Source organism: Aulostomus chinensis, chromosome 12 (assembly GCF_037954235.1).
Source record: "Aulostomus chinensis isolate RoL2024-O1b breed Wild chromosome 12, RoL_Achi_v1.0, whole genome shotgun sequence".
Lineage (NCBI taxonomy): Eukaryota > Metazoa > Chordata > Actinopteri > Syngnathiformes > Aulostomidae > Aulostomus > Aulostomus chinensis.
Window position 1 is genome coordinate 4,319,249 of NC_141331.1, and position 15,759 is coordinate 4,335,007.

The following is a 15,759-nucleotide window of genomic DNA, read 5'->3' on the forward strand; positions in this document are numbered from 1 at the left end:
GTTTCTTTTAGGATAATTTGACACACACTTGGCTTTTAACGAACATTACACCTCCTGCACTACTGCAATTGGCCATCTTGCAATTTCTCATAAAAGTTTTCATATATTTTTCAGCCCTGTACCCATTTGAGGCTCTTGTTGCGTTCCACCTTTTCCTCCAACAAAAGAGCAAATCCCCCAAAAAGAAGATGAAAACCCCCTTTTTCTGACATGAGCCAACTGAATGGACGCTTAGACGCCATCATCTTCGGGGACATTCCATAACTTTGACACATAAGCAAAGCGGAGGCCGTGATCGTACGCGGCAAATTTAAAAAGCGAAGCGTCTCAACCCGTCCTGCTGGACGACAAGCCAGCGGAGTTTGGTACTCTGCCTCACTGGTGACCGCCACCCTCGTCACAGGGTCTCAACTTTGGAGATTCCAAAGGCTGGTAACGTTTGGGTCATAATATCACTGGGCAGTCCCGGGATGAATCATCCATGAGGGCGTGCGCAAAACTTATTTTGAGATTGACCAAAACATTCACTGTTATAATGGTGGGTGCCTTGTCTTTTGCAAATTAATCCGCAGACGTGTTCCGTCAGTGAGAGAACAGCATCTTTGTGAAATCAGAGATGGAGATTTTGGCCTCACACATCATTGTCTTCTGGATTGCCGAGCATAAACTGTTACTCCTCCTGAAATCATACCAGTCACGTAGTGTCATGCAATTAACTTTTTATGAAAGAAACAATACACATACACCCACACACACACACACAATAGTCTATTTTACTGCCGAGCTTTTACTCTGATGGGGTTTACTTTTGTTTTGGTATGAAGCTACTGTTCATTTGCTGTTGACAAAAGGGGTTAGGTTAGGGGCCCCATTAGATCCGTGCTTACAACAAAATGTCCTTTGTCGTCTAAATGAATGTGTGAATACATTTGTGGGAGAGGAAAACATTGGAGGGGTGGACGGCATGGGTCTATTAATAGTGTCTATTAATAGACCAATAGATCTCTCCTTTGCTTTTGTTTATTATTCACCTATTAAAGATGAGCTCCACTCGTATATTTCTAAGAACACATCACTACAAGAGAAGAGAGGTATTAAAAGATCCACGGGTTCGCTCCTCACATGTCCTGGGTGAACTGCTCGCAAGTGGACAGCTTGTGACACAAGTACAAGTGTGCAGGCATCCAGGATACACCGAGGACATGTTATATATGATTAGCACCACAAGCAGAGGGGGTCCTGTTAGCGGCGAGGCAAGTGAGCCGATGACTGAGCAGAAGTCAATATTAGGGCTCCAACCATCCTTTCAGTCGCGTTTCGACATTTGCCGAGGAGTTGTATGAGGAGTTGCTACTTTTTTTGGGCAGTGACGACAGATAATGCAGGCTCTTCGGGATTTCAACTGTTGGATGGATAAAAGGAGCTGTAAGATTGATTATGATGCATTTATCAAATTAAAATAATTTACCGATCAGCTGAGTAATCCATGATGAAAATGCTGTAGCTGCTGTAGTAAGTACTCTTTTGCACATCAATCAGGCCATTTATAGATATGAAATATGTCTTTTAAATGAGGGGACACAAATATTCACTTTCCCAGGAATCACACATTAATGGCCGTTTCCAGGAGGATGATCATGTGAGTAATTAACCTCCAATCAACCCATCAAAGCCCCGTCAACCCTCAATGCCCAAGTGTCACTTTATGCGCCTGTGTGCCTGCTGCAAACTTTGTGATTGTTCAATCTACACACTTCTCTGAGAATGCATCTCTGTCAGGTCAAATAAACATTCCCACGGAGGGACCGGTGTTTGCGTGTGCTACACGATGCGTCAGCATCTTCAATTGCATTTCCATGCGAGTGAAACGCTGGCTGTGCTGCTCGTCATTGCACGAAGGCTCATTAGAGTGTTAGTGCCCGGTGCAATCATGTGAGAATGACTGTGAGCCTGATGGACGCCGACACAAGACAATCTGTCTACTTTTTGGGAATCGAGTCCGTCTCCTCTTTGTCGGGGCGAAGAAGAAGAAGAGACGGATTAGCTCGAGCTCGCACCGCTGAAATTTCAGTCAACTGCAGGAAGAAAACGCTGAGAAAACACAAGCGGTTCACAAAAATTCCAAATTTGCTCGCACCGAATTTTGCCTCAGTTTAGACCTTCACACCGAGCCGAAGCTTGACAGCGGCTATACAACATCTCTGATAACCTGGAATAAACCTAACTGTTACAGCCGCAAAGTAACACGCTGACAGATCGAAGTCACAAAGACACAAACCTTTTTCAAAACTGTTCTGTTGACACGCGAGCAAAACCAGTCTTGACAATGAAAAATTCCTTCATGCAACTGCTACTGTACAATATTCGCTCCAGTTCATTTATCTGTCCAACAGCAAACACAGGGCACACCTTAGTGTTTCATTCATCTCATAAACTACTGCTTCTGAAAGCTGAAGAAATGAGCTTGCCATGTTATGCTAATGGAGGCAAGAAGTCTGGTAAATTACACAGGCGTAAGGATGACAAACCTAGCTTTCATGCAATGTGACTAATGACAACGACTGCTGAACTCAATGATCCTGCATATATTTCTACAGTCAGGTTCCTGGGTGCAACACTCTTAATTCTTCATGGAGGCTGCTGGGAATAGTGGTACAGTAAGACTTTGCTTGTGTCATACCGCTATACAATAAAATGGACAATTCATCCAAGGAGTTGTGGCCTGTCAGTGTTTTAGCTGGATGAAGCCTGGTAACCGATACTATCTGCCACTCTGGCTATGAACTCTTTCCCACCAGCCTTTTTATTCTTTTCTTTTTTTTTTTTAAATTGTCAGTTCTAGAAACGACAAAACAAAATACAACAAAAGCTTTTTTTTTCCTCTCTTTTTTGCAGTCTTAACACGTTTCAGGGATGCTCAACGTAAGCATTCCAAAAGCATGGAACATCACAAGTGTTTTCTATGTTCAAATGCTCTGAGTACACAATGTGAAAGTTGTGGTGGTGTATGGTTTAGAGGCCGGCGTGTGGTCGAAGGCTGAAGATATCATCAATGTTTCTACAAGCACTAGTCAAAGTAAAGCACTGAACAAGGATACTGTTGGGTCCTTGTACCAAAATCCAGGCCCGGTTCCGTTGTGATCGGTAGCTAATATGTTGGAGAGTGTTTCACTAAGAAACTTCAACCGAAGCTGAAATTAGTATTTCTACCTTCTCCTTCAAAGGGCAGGAACCAGACAGCAGCCACGTTTTTGTCCTTTGGTCAACTTGTTGAAATTCACTCAATAAACTTCAATCTAAACAGTATGTCATGTCAAACTGTTAAAGCTCTGGTGCAAAGAAGCGAAGGCTGGATGGCTTCATTTCATTTTAATTTCAAAGAACAACTGTGGCAGCAGAGTGTTTTATCTTCAGTTCTGAAATTTACAAGATCAAAGCAGATCAAACTCCACGAGAGCTTTTATTCCCGTGCGTTTCCCCCGACTCGGCCTTCATCTCTCTGTTAACCAGCTATAAGGATGTGAGTCTGAGGTGGCGGGAGTGTGAGGTTTAAAGGTTCAGATTGTGTTTGTAGTTCAGTCAATGAGCCTAAATATACCTGAAACACAAACGTGACATTTTGCACATCAGCCTCACTTCCAAAACAGCAGACGTGTTTAGCCAAAACACTGCGGTCACGTCCCAGTACACTGTTGCGGTGCCCTCTAGGTCAAAGTCAACACGTGGAACAATTTAAACTTTGAATACTACAGAAGTCAAAGGAGCAGTTGGTAGCATCAGCAGGAACTCAATGTGAAACTCGTCTAAACTCTAAACTCTGAAGGGTCAAACTCCCTCTTCTTCTTCGCTCCTATTAACCGATTGGACCGGGGTGACCAAGGCGTTGGTGATGAATAAACCGCTGTTCAAACCAACCAATCAGGGAAACTGGCTGGCTGAGCAACATGGTGACGAGAGTAAAGGACAATATTGCATATGAGAGAGGAGGCCATGACAACAGAGACTGATGGAGCAGGAGATCTAAGCCGCATCCTTCTTCGAGAAAACAAGCATTTTAAAGGTTGTTTTCTTCTTATGGAAAGACATAACAAAGCATGGATTTATGGGCGTTATTATTCCGCATCATCACGCAATTATTCTGGTTTTATTTGTATCTGTTTTGACCGAAATACTGCAGGTGCCTCTTAGGCTGTTTGATTTTGAAGGTATATCTCGGATTTCCGGTTACAGTAACTATTTGCTAGTAGCTGTTGTGATTTTGGAAATGTGCTCAAATTATTATTACACTGTCAGAAGAGAGATGAGACAAAAAAAATTAATCAAAAGTTGTTCTTAAACAAGACAGGAGGGAAGTGATGTCTTCATGGAACTTGAAAGAAACAAATGTGTAGACTTTAATTCAGTAAGAAAAGGATGCAAGTGTCCCAATACACTTGTCTCAGTCATTTCACAACCAGTAGGCCAAGTGCTGTTTTTTTTACATTTTTTTAACTTCTATTTATGTAAGGAGTGTTTACTAAGCAGGCAGCCCTTTTCAGGAAAAAAAAAAGACTTCAAATTACACACATTCACACTTGAAGGCTGCCAAGTATAACCACAGGAGCCCACCAGTGGCAGCTAAGCAGCTCCAGTGAAGCAGTAAGAATCCAAAAGCCTTGTTCAGTCGAAATCACTCTTAGGGAGGAACATAAAATGATACTGAGGCTGAGCATTTCCTCCATGAAAAGTGTCATTTTGTCTGTGAAAAAGGGGCAAAACAATGGGATGCAGAGCCTTATCCTACATTCTGTTTCCTTGGATGATCTTCACTTGCCACCCTAAACCATAACAATATCAGCACGTCTCCACCAGAACCACGAACATCAGCACAGAACCCACCAGCACACCCCACGTCGATCGATTGATCTCCTGATATTGAGAAGTGGGATTTTTCTGAATATCAAACATAAAAACTTTTAGAAAAATACAGATCGAGCTCTTTCTGAGAATATTAAAGTTGAAACTTTTATATCCATCACCACGCTGGCACTGTGAAAACGGATCTGTGGGAGATGCCAATCCTGGCGAGGACAACAGCTCCATGGGGCATTTCATGCATTTTTAGCACACCGCAGCACACAGCAGAGTTTAAGGCCTCTGTTTCAGGGCTTATCCACGGATTAGTGCCTGGAAAAGTTCATTCTGCCTTGGGAGACCCAGGGGGGACGGAGCCCCTCCTAACTAGGATTGTGTAACTGCTGAGAACTTTTGATTTTGTTTTGGTCATAAGCAGGAGGATTACATCCTCGCAGACCCACCTGACCTGCCTCCCTCCTCACCGATGTCCCCTGTTGAACCCGTGTAGTGGATTCTATCTCCCAGCCAGATGGGAACTACAGCAGTGCTGGGATTTTTCGGTCCCCATCATTATGCTACAAAACAAAGTTGGCATAATGTTTGATTTTTAGACGGCATGCAGGTGTTCAGTGTGATGCTTTCCGCGATGGCAGCTAAGGCTGCACTGTTAATCAAATTTTAATCCTGAATCCATTATGAGTCCGGCATCCTGCGGTTAAAAAAATCACAAAGGATATATTCATTGCAGGTCAACTACCAAGCAGTCAGCTGTGCGCGGGGGTCTCAAGCTTGCTCACGTACACAGAAGACTTCTACTCATCTGGCTATCGACAACAACAGATTTTACCCAAAAAACCGGCACTCTCTTTTCAACAGGCTGTGTGAAAACCCAGTAGGTAAAGAGCGACCTTGAACTCTTGCATCTCATTCATGCTGTAAGCTTGGGAGCAGATGTGGATCCTTCTGGGCTGATCTTCAAGGTCTTGCTCGTTCTTAATCTCCAAATCTGTGGCAATGGACATCTGGACCAGTCTGAGGGAAGTGTAGTGTCATCGGCATACATCTCAACAGCCGTATGTGAGGATGGCGTCAACGCCTCCTTCAGCTGAATCCTTCACTTCGAAGATACAACCACTTTATTCCCGCTGTAAACACTCGGCTGCCATATTCCTTCAACAGCACATTTGATATGTGAAGGCAACACGGCTTCCCACGGTCAACAGAAAGAAAACTGCCCCTAACGTTATCTTATCCTTTAATATATTGCCGAGATTTACTTTATTATAAGAACTGTTTTAATGACTGAATAAAAGACGATGGCTGGAACTGAAAATCTCAGTTTCTCTTCAACTGAAAGCTTTGAATGTTTAATACATTCTTCCAGAGGCTAAATTGCACACTTGTGTCACCTGGTAATGAGATTACCTGAGTGCTGTATTCTGGAAAAATGAGAGAAAGACAATAATGAGGCAGCTTCCATTGTACCCTCAAAAGACTGCTCTGTTTAGTGCGGTTCAACTCTTATTCCCATCAGTCTTTCCACTGAAGGAAATTTGCAGAACCGCATACAAATGAGAACAATAACAATTCAGCTGGACTCAAATGCCTTCAGGAAGCACTGCTATTGTGTCGTGCTGGCACTTTGAACGATCACTAGATAGCAGCAATGACTAAAAGCGAGACGACCTCACTCTGCCTAAAAATGTCTTTAAGAACTTCCTCTAAATAAGCTCCACTTCATTTTTTTTCCCCCTCTTGCCTCATTTGACACGAACCATCTTCAGAAAACTTTAATGTTCGGAGTAAAACATATCAATTAACACCACAAGCCTTCTCCATGCAACAGCAGCCCTGTAAATGAGGAATCTTCTGCAAGGGTCAGCAGGGGTTAAGCTCCCTTTTTGAAGATTATGCTTCACTTTCCACTGGCCTGGCCCAGACACTAGCCACTCTCTTCTAATCCAGCACTGCAGGGTTTTGATAACTCCCACTGCCAGTCCTCATTACAGTCAGTGAATAAAACTGAGGGACAGATATAAAAACAGGCACATAGGAAATTAGAGTGACAGACGAGAAGGAAGGGCGAGTGAGAGAATTAAAACTGCCTCTATTTGAGAAGCAGGAGCCTGAACTATACAGCAGCTGACTTTGATTACTGCTAAATCTAATGCTTGAGCTTAAATTTGATCACTCAACACACACTTTCACTAAACTTGTTCTCTGGTCCAAATATTCTTATTAAAATGCTTTGAAAGGGAAATACAGACATCCAAACTTTTAATTTCATGCTTGTCAGGAAGAAGACATTTGGCAATTTTTTTTTTTCTCAACCTTAACTTGAAGTTCAGGCTCTGGATTTGTTGAAATATTTCCAGTTGAAAAAAAAAAAAAAATCTAGGATCCTAATAATATCTACAGGATGGAAAATGCATACAAACTCTCACAACTAAAACATTAAAAATAGCCTCAGCAATGAAACGCAGAATGAACACGGAGAAAGATAAAGTCTTAATCAGGACAAACACAATACGATGGGCCCTCAAAATACCATATGACATCGGGTGTCTGGTGTAGAGAACGCCAATCATGATAACTGTATCAAAAACAACTTAAAAAGTCTCTGAGATGTGAGTCCTGCTTGCAGAAATAGACTGAAGGAAACACACATTATTTGGAAGTGGAAGTGGTAGAGTTAAACATCCTGTGAATACCCAGGAATGAGGGAGAAAATAAATGTTCTTGCAGTGTGTGCACAGTCACAGAAATGTAAAAACAACAAAAAAACAACAAAAAAACAAGAACATGGGTTGAAGAAATATGATGCAAAAGAAAAAAACAGTCTTGCCAAAGCACATATACAGGATTCATGGCACAAGTGGGAATATGGCTCTGACGGTCAGGTGTTTAAGCTGAAGTAATGCTGCCCCAGTGTGTGATTTCAGCATTCCACAACCAGAGGCCTTGAGACGTTCCACCACTCTGGCCATCCCTTTTATACATTTAAATGTGGTGCTGAAAGAGAATTCATCCATATACAAATATTACAATACCAACGCAAATTAGTCCAAAAACAAAACAGCTGATGGTAAGTTGTTCCACAGTGGGAACACTGACATTCTTAGTCTGAAAACACACACAAATGAAAGAAAGAACAGGGGGGGATCTGACTTCAGACTGACAGCTATATCATCATGGCTGAAACCAGATGAGAAGGTTGAGGTGTAGTAAAATACCAACTAAAACCAGTACACAACTATCACCTACTAAAGCTCAGCGTGTACTCTCGTTTCGGTCAGACCTCCAGGCCTCAAAGGAGGCTAAACACGCTATACGTGGCCTCCAGCAGCAGATGGCCCCTCTCTCTGTTTGTGTTCAGGCAGGGGAGTCGCTCTGCGTCACGATTTATTGACGCAAGATCCCCTTCAGCCAGGACCTGCCACCCATTACTGCCACTGGAGGGAGGAGGGGAGTGAAGGGTCTTGTTGGGATGACAGAGTTTGTCTGTGTGTGTGTTCTAGCTCTGGCTCCAAGGCCATAAACCCAGTTCCAAAATGCCAAGTAGCATGTCAACATGCCAGCCTTTGCCACCCAAGTTTAAGTCAGACAAAAGGCCCCTCAGTGCTCTCAAATGGGGGTTTGAGAATGGGAAATGATGATCTGTCATGTATGGAAAGGGACTTAGCAATACTGCAAAGACTGGAGGGCAACAAGGGGAAGGGAACCGCTAACAGTGTGGCCCACATAAAACAGAAGATTGAACGCTCCCTTCCTGAGCTGTTCAAGGTGGAGAAAATTTTGGCTGTTGAAATATTTGGCTTGGTTTTATCAAAAAACTGAACAAAGGATCAACTGGACTACTTTACTGCCTCTTTCTGTTATTTTGCAGTGAAATGATTAGGGTTCATTAGGAAAAACAAGAAATCGGCGTTCTAAAATTGTGATGCCAATGAGTTTTATTCTGTTTATTTACAGCTTCAATCCCCTTTTTAATGCATCAATCTGCAGATGAGTATATCACAAAACAATAAAAAAAAAACACACGAAAACAAATGTGTCCTCTTAAAAAACACTACAATTCCTGTTTAAACAATGCAACATGCTGGACTTTGTGGTTTGCCAATTGTGAACTCAACTATATTGAATTACTCCCAAGAATATTGAGGAGCCCCTGTGGAAAATGCTAAATTTGAAGAGCCAGTTGGGTTTGATTACCAAGAGGTAATCAAATTACCAGCGACCAAAAACAAAACAATGAGCAGCTGCAAAGCAACATTTTCTCGATAATCAAACACGGACTCATATTCTGTTTCCAAATATATTAACTGGCAATGTCTCCAAGCTATGGAAATTCACTCTACCTCTATCTCTAAACTTCGTAGTGAAGAGTCCAGAGGACAAACCGTAGAATAAAATCTAGCCTAAACTTCATAAGCTGCATATTTAACCTGTAATAGAGTTTGGATGAGGCCAAGAAACGGTGAGCCAAAGTGTGCCTCACACATCTAACCTATGGAAACACCTGGTAAGGAAAACCATGCACCTACAGTAAAAGTGGACTGGTGGAGCAGCTGAAACTGCAATTAATACACAAATGCATTAAAACTAAATTATTTCTGATCATCAGCAGGGGGCAACACCTAAGAATTCAGACTGTACAGAGATCTCTGAGGAACTGGCCATACAGCCGCCTGATTTATCGTAGCAGTAAACATACTCCCAGTGAGTTTACGCTGTCAATCACTTCTCTATAACCAAACAGTGACATCACGATGGCTTCGCTCACTCATTGATACGGTCTGCGAGGCGTGGCTGTTGTAACACGGCTGCACCCGGCACCAGAGAAGCCAAGCCCTGCATGGATGATGACTGAGTGAGGCACCAACTTAAAGTAATTAATAACAAAAGCTAAGTTGTTGGAGATGAAGGTTTCTTCTGGTTGATGTGAGCTCTGAGTAGAAGTACCAAATACCCGGTGTAACCAGCGGGTGCAAATGTGATTGATTCCTCATGCTCATTAGCAACGATCAATTTCAAATGAAAACGATGTAGCCTATCATGAAACGTTTTGTCCTCCTGTGACTGCGCTTACCTTGCCGACCTTGAGAGCTCATAGTTCTTGATTGGTTCGGCAGACCGGAGAGAGGGGCGGGAGGATGGGGAGGGTGTCAGTGCACCTCCATGGCGGCTGTGACTACCATTTGCTTCCCGGTGAAGTTGCCTCTCAAAGTTTCATCCAAACCAAACGTGGGTGAAGCCGTCAGTGGTGTGTTGAAGCGGGATCCATCAAACAAGCTGCAACAAAAGACAAGATAGATTTTTTTGGTGCTGAAGGAAATTTGTCTTGGACACAGACACTGTCTGGTATCATGCTCATACATGTACATCACCAGACTGCAATCAGGAAACAAACTGCACACCGCCTGGTCTGACAGTTTGACCCTGCGCCGAGTCTCTGCACCACATGTCTGAAGGGTGGGGCTGGTACTTAGGGTGGAGGGCCTGAACTGCTCGGGTGGGTCTGTCTGACGATCTTCTCCTCAAAAACAGCCTGGAGTGTGAGACCTTGCCTGACTCCAGTGATTTTCATGGCTCTCTGTGTTAGCTGGATGATCTGAGCTTCCAGCTGTACACTGAGGTTGCCAAACCAGCCGCAGATGCCACACTGCGGGACGCTCTCAACCTCAGCATGGTACAGGAGAAGCTCACACTAAAAACTCTGAGCCAACAGAGGAAGTGTCGCTGCCGTTGGAGCCTTGAGAGGACAGCTACCACCAGGACACTCCATGTCAGTCTACTGTACAGATAATAATGTGCCCAGGTATCTGGAAGAGTCGACGTAGGCCATGAACTCATTATGGATAACCGCTGGTGAGGGATCTCCTTTGTACACTGCTCAAAAAAAATGAAGGGAACATATAATCATCATGGTTTAACTCCATGTCAATCACACTTCAGGGATATCAACCTGCCCAGTTAGCAAGCAATAATGACTGATGACAGGTGGAAAGGACCAGCAATTAGCAAGACAACCCCTCTAAAGGAACAGGTGTGCAGGTACAGACCATTTCCCTCTCCTGATTCTTTCTGGCAGATTCTTGGTTAGTTTTGTATTTTTACAGTGCCCTCGCCACTCGCGGTACCATAAAGCGGTAATCCGCAGCTCACAGAAGTTGCTCAGATAGTGCAGCTCCTCCAGGATGGTACATCGCCATACGCCATGGCCAGAAGGTTTGCTGCGTCTCCCAGCACAGTGTTGAGAGCATGGAGGGGATACCAGGAGACAGGCCAGTACACCAGGAGGGGGAGAGCAGGGACATAGGTGGGCAGCAACCCAGCAGCAGGACCGTGATCTGCTCCTTTGTGAAGGAGGGACAGGAGGAGCACTGCCAGGGACCTAACAAATGACCTCCAGCTGGCTACTTGTGTGCATGTTTCTGCCCAAACTGTCAGAAACAGACCCCATGAGGGTTGTATGACGGCTCGATCTCTACAAGTGGGCCCTGCGCTCACACCCTAGCACCAAGCAGCGCTATGCGCATTTGCCAAAAAAACAGAATTGGCATATTCACCATTGGCACCCTGTTTTCCTCACAGATTAGAACAGGTTCACACTGAGCCCACGGGACAGAGGTGAGAGAGTCTGGAGATGCTGCGGAGAACGTTCTGGTCCTTGCAACATCCTTAAGCATGACCAGTTTGGCTGTGGGTCAGTGATGCTCTGGGAAGGCATATCCTTGGAGGGTGGTACAGACCTCCACGTGCTAGCCAGAGGTACCCTGACCGCTGTTAGGTACTGGGATGAGATCCTCAGACCCACGGTTAGACCATATGCTGGTGCAGCTGGCCTCTCATCCTCATCGAGATCTGGGATGTGTGAATAAAGTGTTTCCTCTCATTCCGTCCCTTCTGGAAGGATTTTCGGTACCCTTAGCAGCTATTGGAAAAACCAAACCATTGAATACGCAACCCACCGTTTAATTTGCACGTTAACCATGATTTTGGTTCCACGAGCAAAGAAAACTTTTATTACACTGTGCATACCCACTGTGTGCGCAGTGCAAGCCAACCCAAATATACAAAGATGACCCGTACAGCCACTGTTCGGACACTACCGGCCATAATTGAAGGCAAAACGCAGTCAGGACAATGTGTATTTATGCTTTTTAATTCAGCCCAGTATGTTTCTGTGCTTTGCTGTCATTTGCTAAACGGCCCAAGACAACAGTAAACCGTGACCCTACAGTGGCAAAACAAACCCGTCTGTGTGCTTGTTATGATGTACATATTTTTTTAACACGAGCACTCACTTTTTAACACTTTGCTTAGATGTAAAACTGCATTCATACGATGTGCTACAGTTACAGATACAGTTCTAACTTGATGTTCATTCCGTATGACTTTTCTTTTTTTCTGTCTTTTTTTTTTTTTGTCCTTTTGGGAACATATAAAAATATGTGGACAAAACCAGGTGGTTTTTTTTTTATTCCGCTGCATGATGAAACCATCAAAACGTCACCTACATCTCATTTCTGAGATTTATTGCTCACATGCATCAAAAGTTTGAATCTAGAAACACTTAATGTGCTTGACAGGAAAACAGCTGACAGGACTTCTTAATGGACTTCATTTCCCAAGCACTCAGAGTGCTGCCGGGGGTAATCACGACGGCATAAAAATAACATGTGGTCAGATAGCTAGCAGTAAACAACAATTAAGAGACCCCTTGCATAGCTTGTGAAATGAATCATTGAAAATGCAGCTTCAGGTTCTCAGTCGTAATTGACTATGAATAATTCAGCTGGTGAGTGGGATTAACAGCACCGCCAGTATGCTGTTGACATTTTCCTGAAATTTCTTTGTTCTTGGAAAAAAAGAAAGAAAGAGAAATGTCTTCTCCGTGTGAACAATATTTGTTTAGACAGGAGAGAACAACCTGGAACACTAAGAGGACAAAATATAATGACGAGTTGAGATGACGTCAGAGTCAGTACTGGGTCATGTGACAGGGGGGTAAAAGTGGATAGAACCTTGGAAAAAGAGGAGTGAGTGAATGAAGGGATAAAGAGAGTGACACTATTCAGGCATAAAAGGACCTGCGGGGACTCGACAGTCTCTGCTGCTTGTTCAGTATGTGTGAAGGGGGCAACTATGACCACAGGACATGACATCAACCAGCTGCTGGCTCAACTGCGACATGACCGGGACCATCAAGAGGCGCAGAGGGAATATTTTTGTTGTTGATACAGATTTTCTGACAGCCAGGGGAGGCGACTGGGTGTTGCAGCCCAACCCACAGAATCTGGATTCGCTCAATCACATTTGCTTCAATATAATACATGACATTTTCTCTTTCTTTTGTGTTGATATGAACAAACAAATTATGGTCGTTCCGTCACTGTTAAAACTATGCAAGAAGCATTTTGACGCACACTTTGATGGAAGCTGCAAAAAAACAACAACAAAAAAAACTCCCTCAATTCTGCAACACTACCTTTAGGAGGATTTTCCCTTTTTGAAAAGAAAAAACAAAAAAGTAAATGCCCAAAATGACACACAGAAATCCCTTTTTGGAATAAGCTGTTAGCAAATCTTTAAGTCTGACCAGCTGTAGCCACCGCCAGCGTCTTCCCAATAATGTCAAACATTGTCTGTCTCTGAACAGCATGGAACAGGGCTGATATAAAGACCATTTATAACTTGTCACATTGTAACTTGGAACACTGCCGATACCGCCATCTTTTGATGGCTCTGCGAAGCCCATTTTCTTCATTCCAGGCAACTGATGGAATATGCACATTTCTTTTGTTTTGTTTTTGGGTTTTTTTTTAATCATTTTTAGCTACAGTCCCACAGTTCACTTAGAATTTGCTCTTTGGAAACACAACTACTGGTGAATGCTGAGGTGAAGCAGCACTGAATATCCTGACACACCGAATTACTAAAAACCTGACAGACATCAATTTGTGTGTCTGCGGGACATCGTGTCTGAAAAGGGGGTTAACAGAATAGGAGCGCCACGGGGGCGGTCCTTTCACCTTTCATCCACACACCGTACACCACTGACTTTCAGTGGAACCCTGACTAGTGTCATCACGGGAACTAGCACCTCATCTTGTTTCTTCACTTCACCTCAAGCTATACACACACACACACACACACACACACACACACACACGCGCAGTGAGCAGATGAGAGCAGTGGAAGGAGGAGAGCGCAACTGTACATGAAAGCAGAAGGCAGTAGAGACTCTCTGTGAGCTGAAATTTTGGTTAAGGATGGGGTTAGGCAGGTGGTAGTTATGGTTAAGCCGACAGGAAATGAAGGTGACTCAATGTTAATACCTCAAAAGTGACTTAAGTAAATGTGTATGCATACTGGAGATGTTCCAGTTCTATTTTTTCACTCTCGGCACACATTATCTTATAACAGCAGAGACAAAGTACTGATCTGATACTCGTGTGTTTAAAAGTACTTATTATTTGTACTACCAATGGCTGTGACATGAAAAATACATCCAGACTTTTGTTTCGGCCCTCTGATATGACACTGTTTCAGCACGGTCTGGTTAGATTTAAGCACAAAACCACCTGGTTAGGGTTCGTAAAAAGATCATGGTTTTGGTTAAAATGACAACTGTTTTAACAGAAGTGGGAAGCCATAACTTTCTCCTGATGACACACCTGCAACAGGCCACTAGATGGCACCGCAGGAGGTTGTTCTCACCACTTTTATTTATGCCGGTTCTTCTGGGGAGGACCTGCTGTTTTATCAGCAACTCAAACAGTCTTCACCCTGAACTACACTGTGCAAGGCTTTATCTTTGTACGCCTTCAAGGCTGGGATGTACAACCCAGGAAAAGGCATCACAGCGGCGACCAGTCTCTTTTCCGTGTCTTCTGCTGCTAAAAAAAAAAAAAAAAACACACACACACAAAAAAAACACAAAAAAAAAACAGCAGACTACAAAACTAAAGCGTTGCTAAAGCGTTTTTCTTCCTGTGGGAATCCTCTGGTCTGAGCTCTGGTTTATCTGATTCTAGTTTAGGCAATTAACTCCTGTAGTGTGACATCAAGTCACGGGCCTCGGAAACTTGACTCTGGCTCAACTGTTCTGGGTGAGGCAGCTACATGAGAGAACTGGGGTGTCAGGACACAGCAGTCTGTCCAATGAGGCAGAAATTATGACACCAGCTCCTGGCTACTGTTTTAGGACAGTGGAGGAGAATTTCCTCTTTTGATATTAATTAGAGATAAATGGAAAGTGGCAGGATCCTATCGTCAGGCTAATGAATTATGTGGTATTGGATCGGTGCATGGACTTTCATCCCGGCCAATGTGATCCTACAATTAACAACAGAACCGGAGACATTTCCGGTACTTGTATCTGAGTGTGTACCGGGTTTTGTGAAGGCATCCGTTAACACGACTGCAGTGTGGGGACCGACCTTTTCGAAATCTGAGCAGCTGTTTAACCTACTGTTGATAACGTCGGGATGGCAATAAAGGATAGTGGTGTTGCACATACACATGAGTCTGCTGGTGTTAACGGACAATCAAACATCTTTGTTGCATTGCCATGGCAACGAGAGGCCAACTCGTCAAATAAAAGCAGGAAGTAGCATCTTTCCATGCAGTGTGCCAAGTCTTGTGAATGACAGAGGCCCCCTCAACTTCCCGTTCTTTATCACTCGCATTCCTTCAGCATCAATCTCACCCTTTAGCCGGTGAATCTTTTGACCTTACTCTCAGCGTCATCCTTTCTTTGATTCATGTCCACTCTGCAACATTCTTTACTTATCCATCTTCCTCAAAATGAGAGATGTGCCTCAATTTTGCATGCCTGCGTTTTAAGCCGAAGAGTAAAGGTGCTTCCTCAACAACAACAAAAAACACAGAAAAAAAAAAAAACCACACACACACAAT

The 15,759-nt window shown here is 43.5% G+C and overlaps 1 protein-coding gene across 3 annotated transcripts in view; it reads right to left on the bottom strand.

Annotated features, from left to right (window-relative positions):
* hdac4 (histone deacetylase 4) overlaps window positions 1-15,759 on the bottom strand; it is a 128,614-nt gene that overhangs the window by 107,555 nt on the left and 5,300 nt on the right. For all 3 annotated transcript variants that reach the window (XM_086219720.1, XM_086219718.1, XM_086219719.1), the window contains exon 3: window positions 9,926-10,128. In XM_086219720.1, coding sequence (XP_086075846.1) covers window positions 9,926-9,947 — 22 coding nt within the window. In that variant the 5' untranslated portion in view covers window positions 9,948-10,128. The remainder of the gene's footprint in view (window positions 1-9,925; window positions 10,129-15,759) is intronic.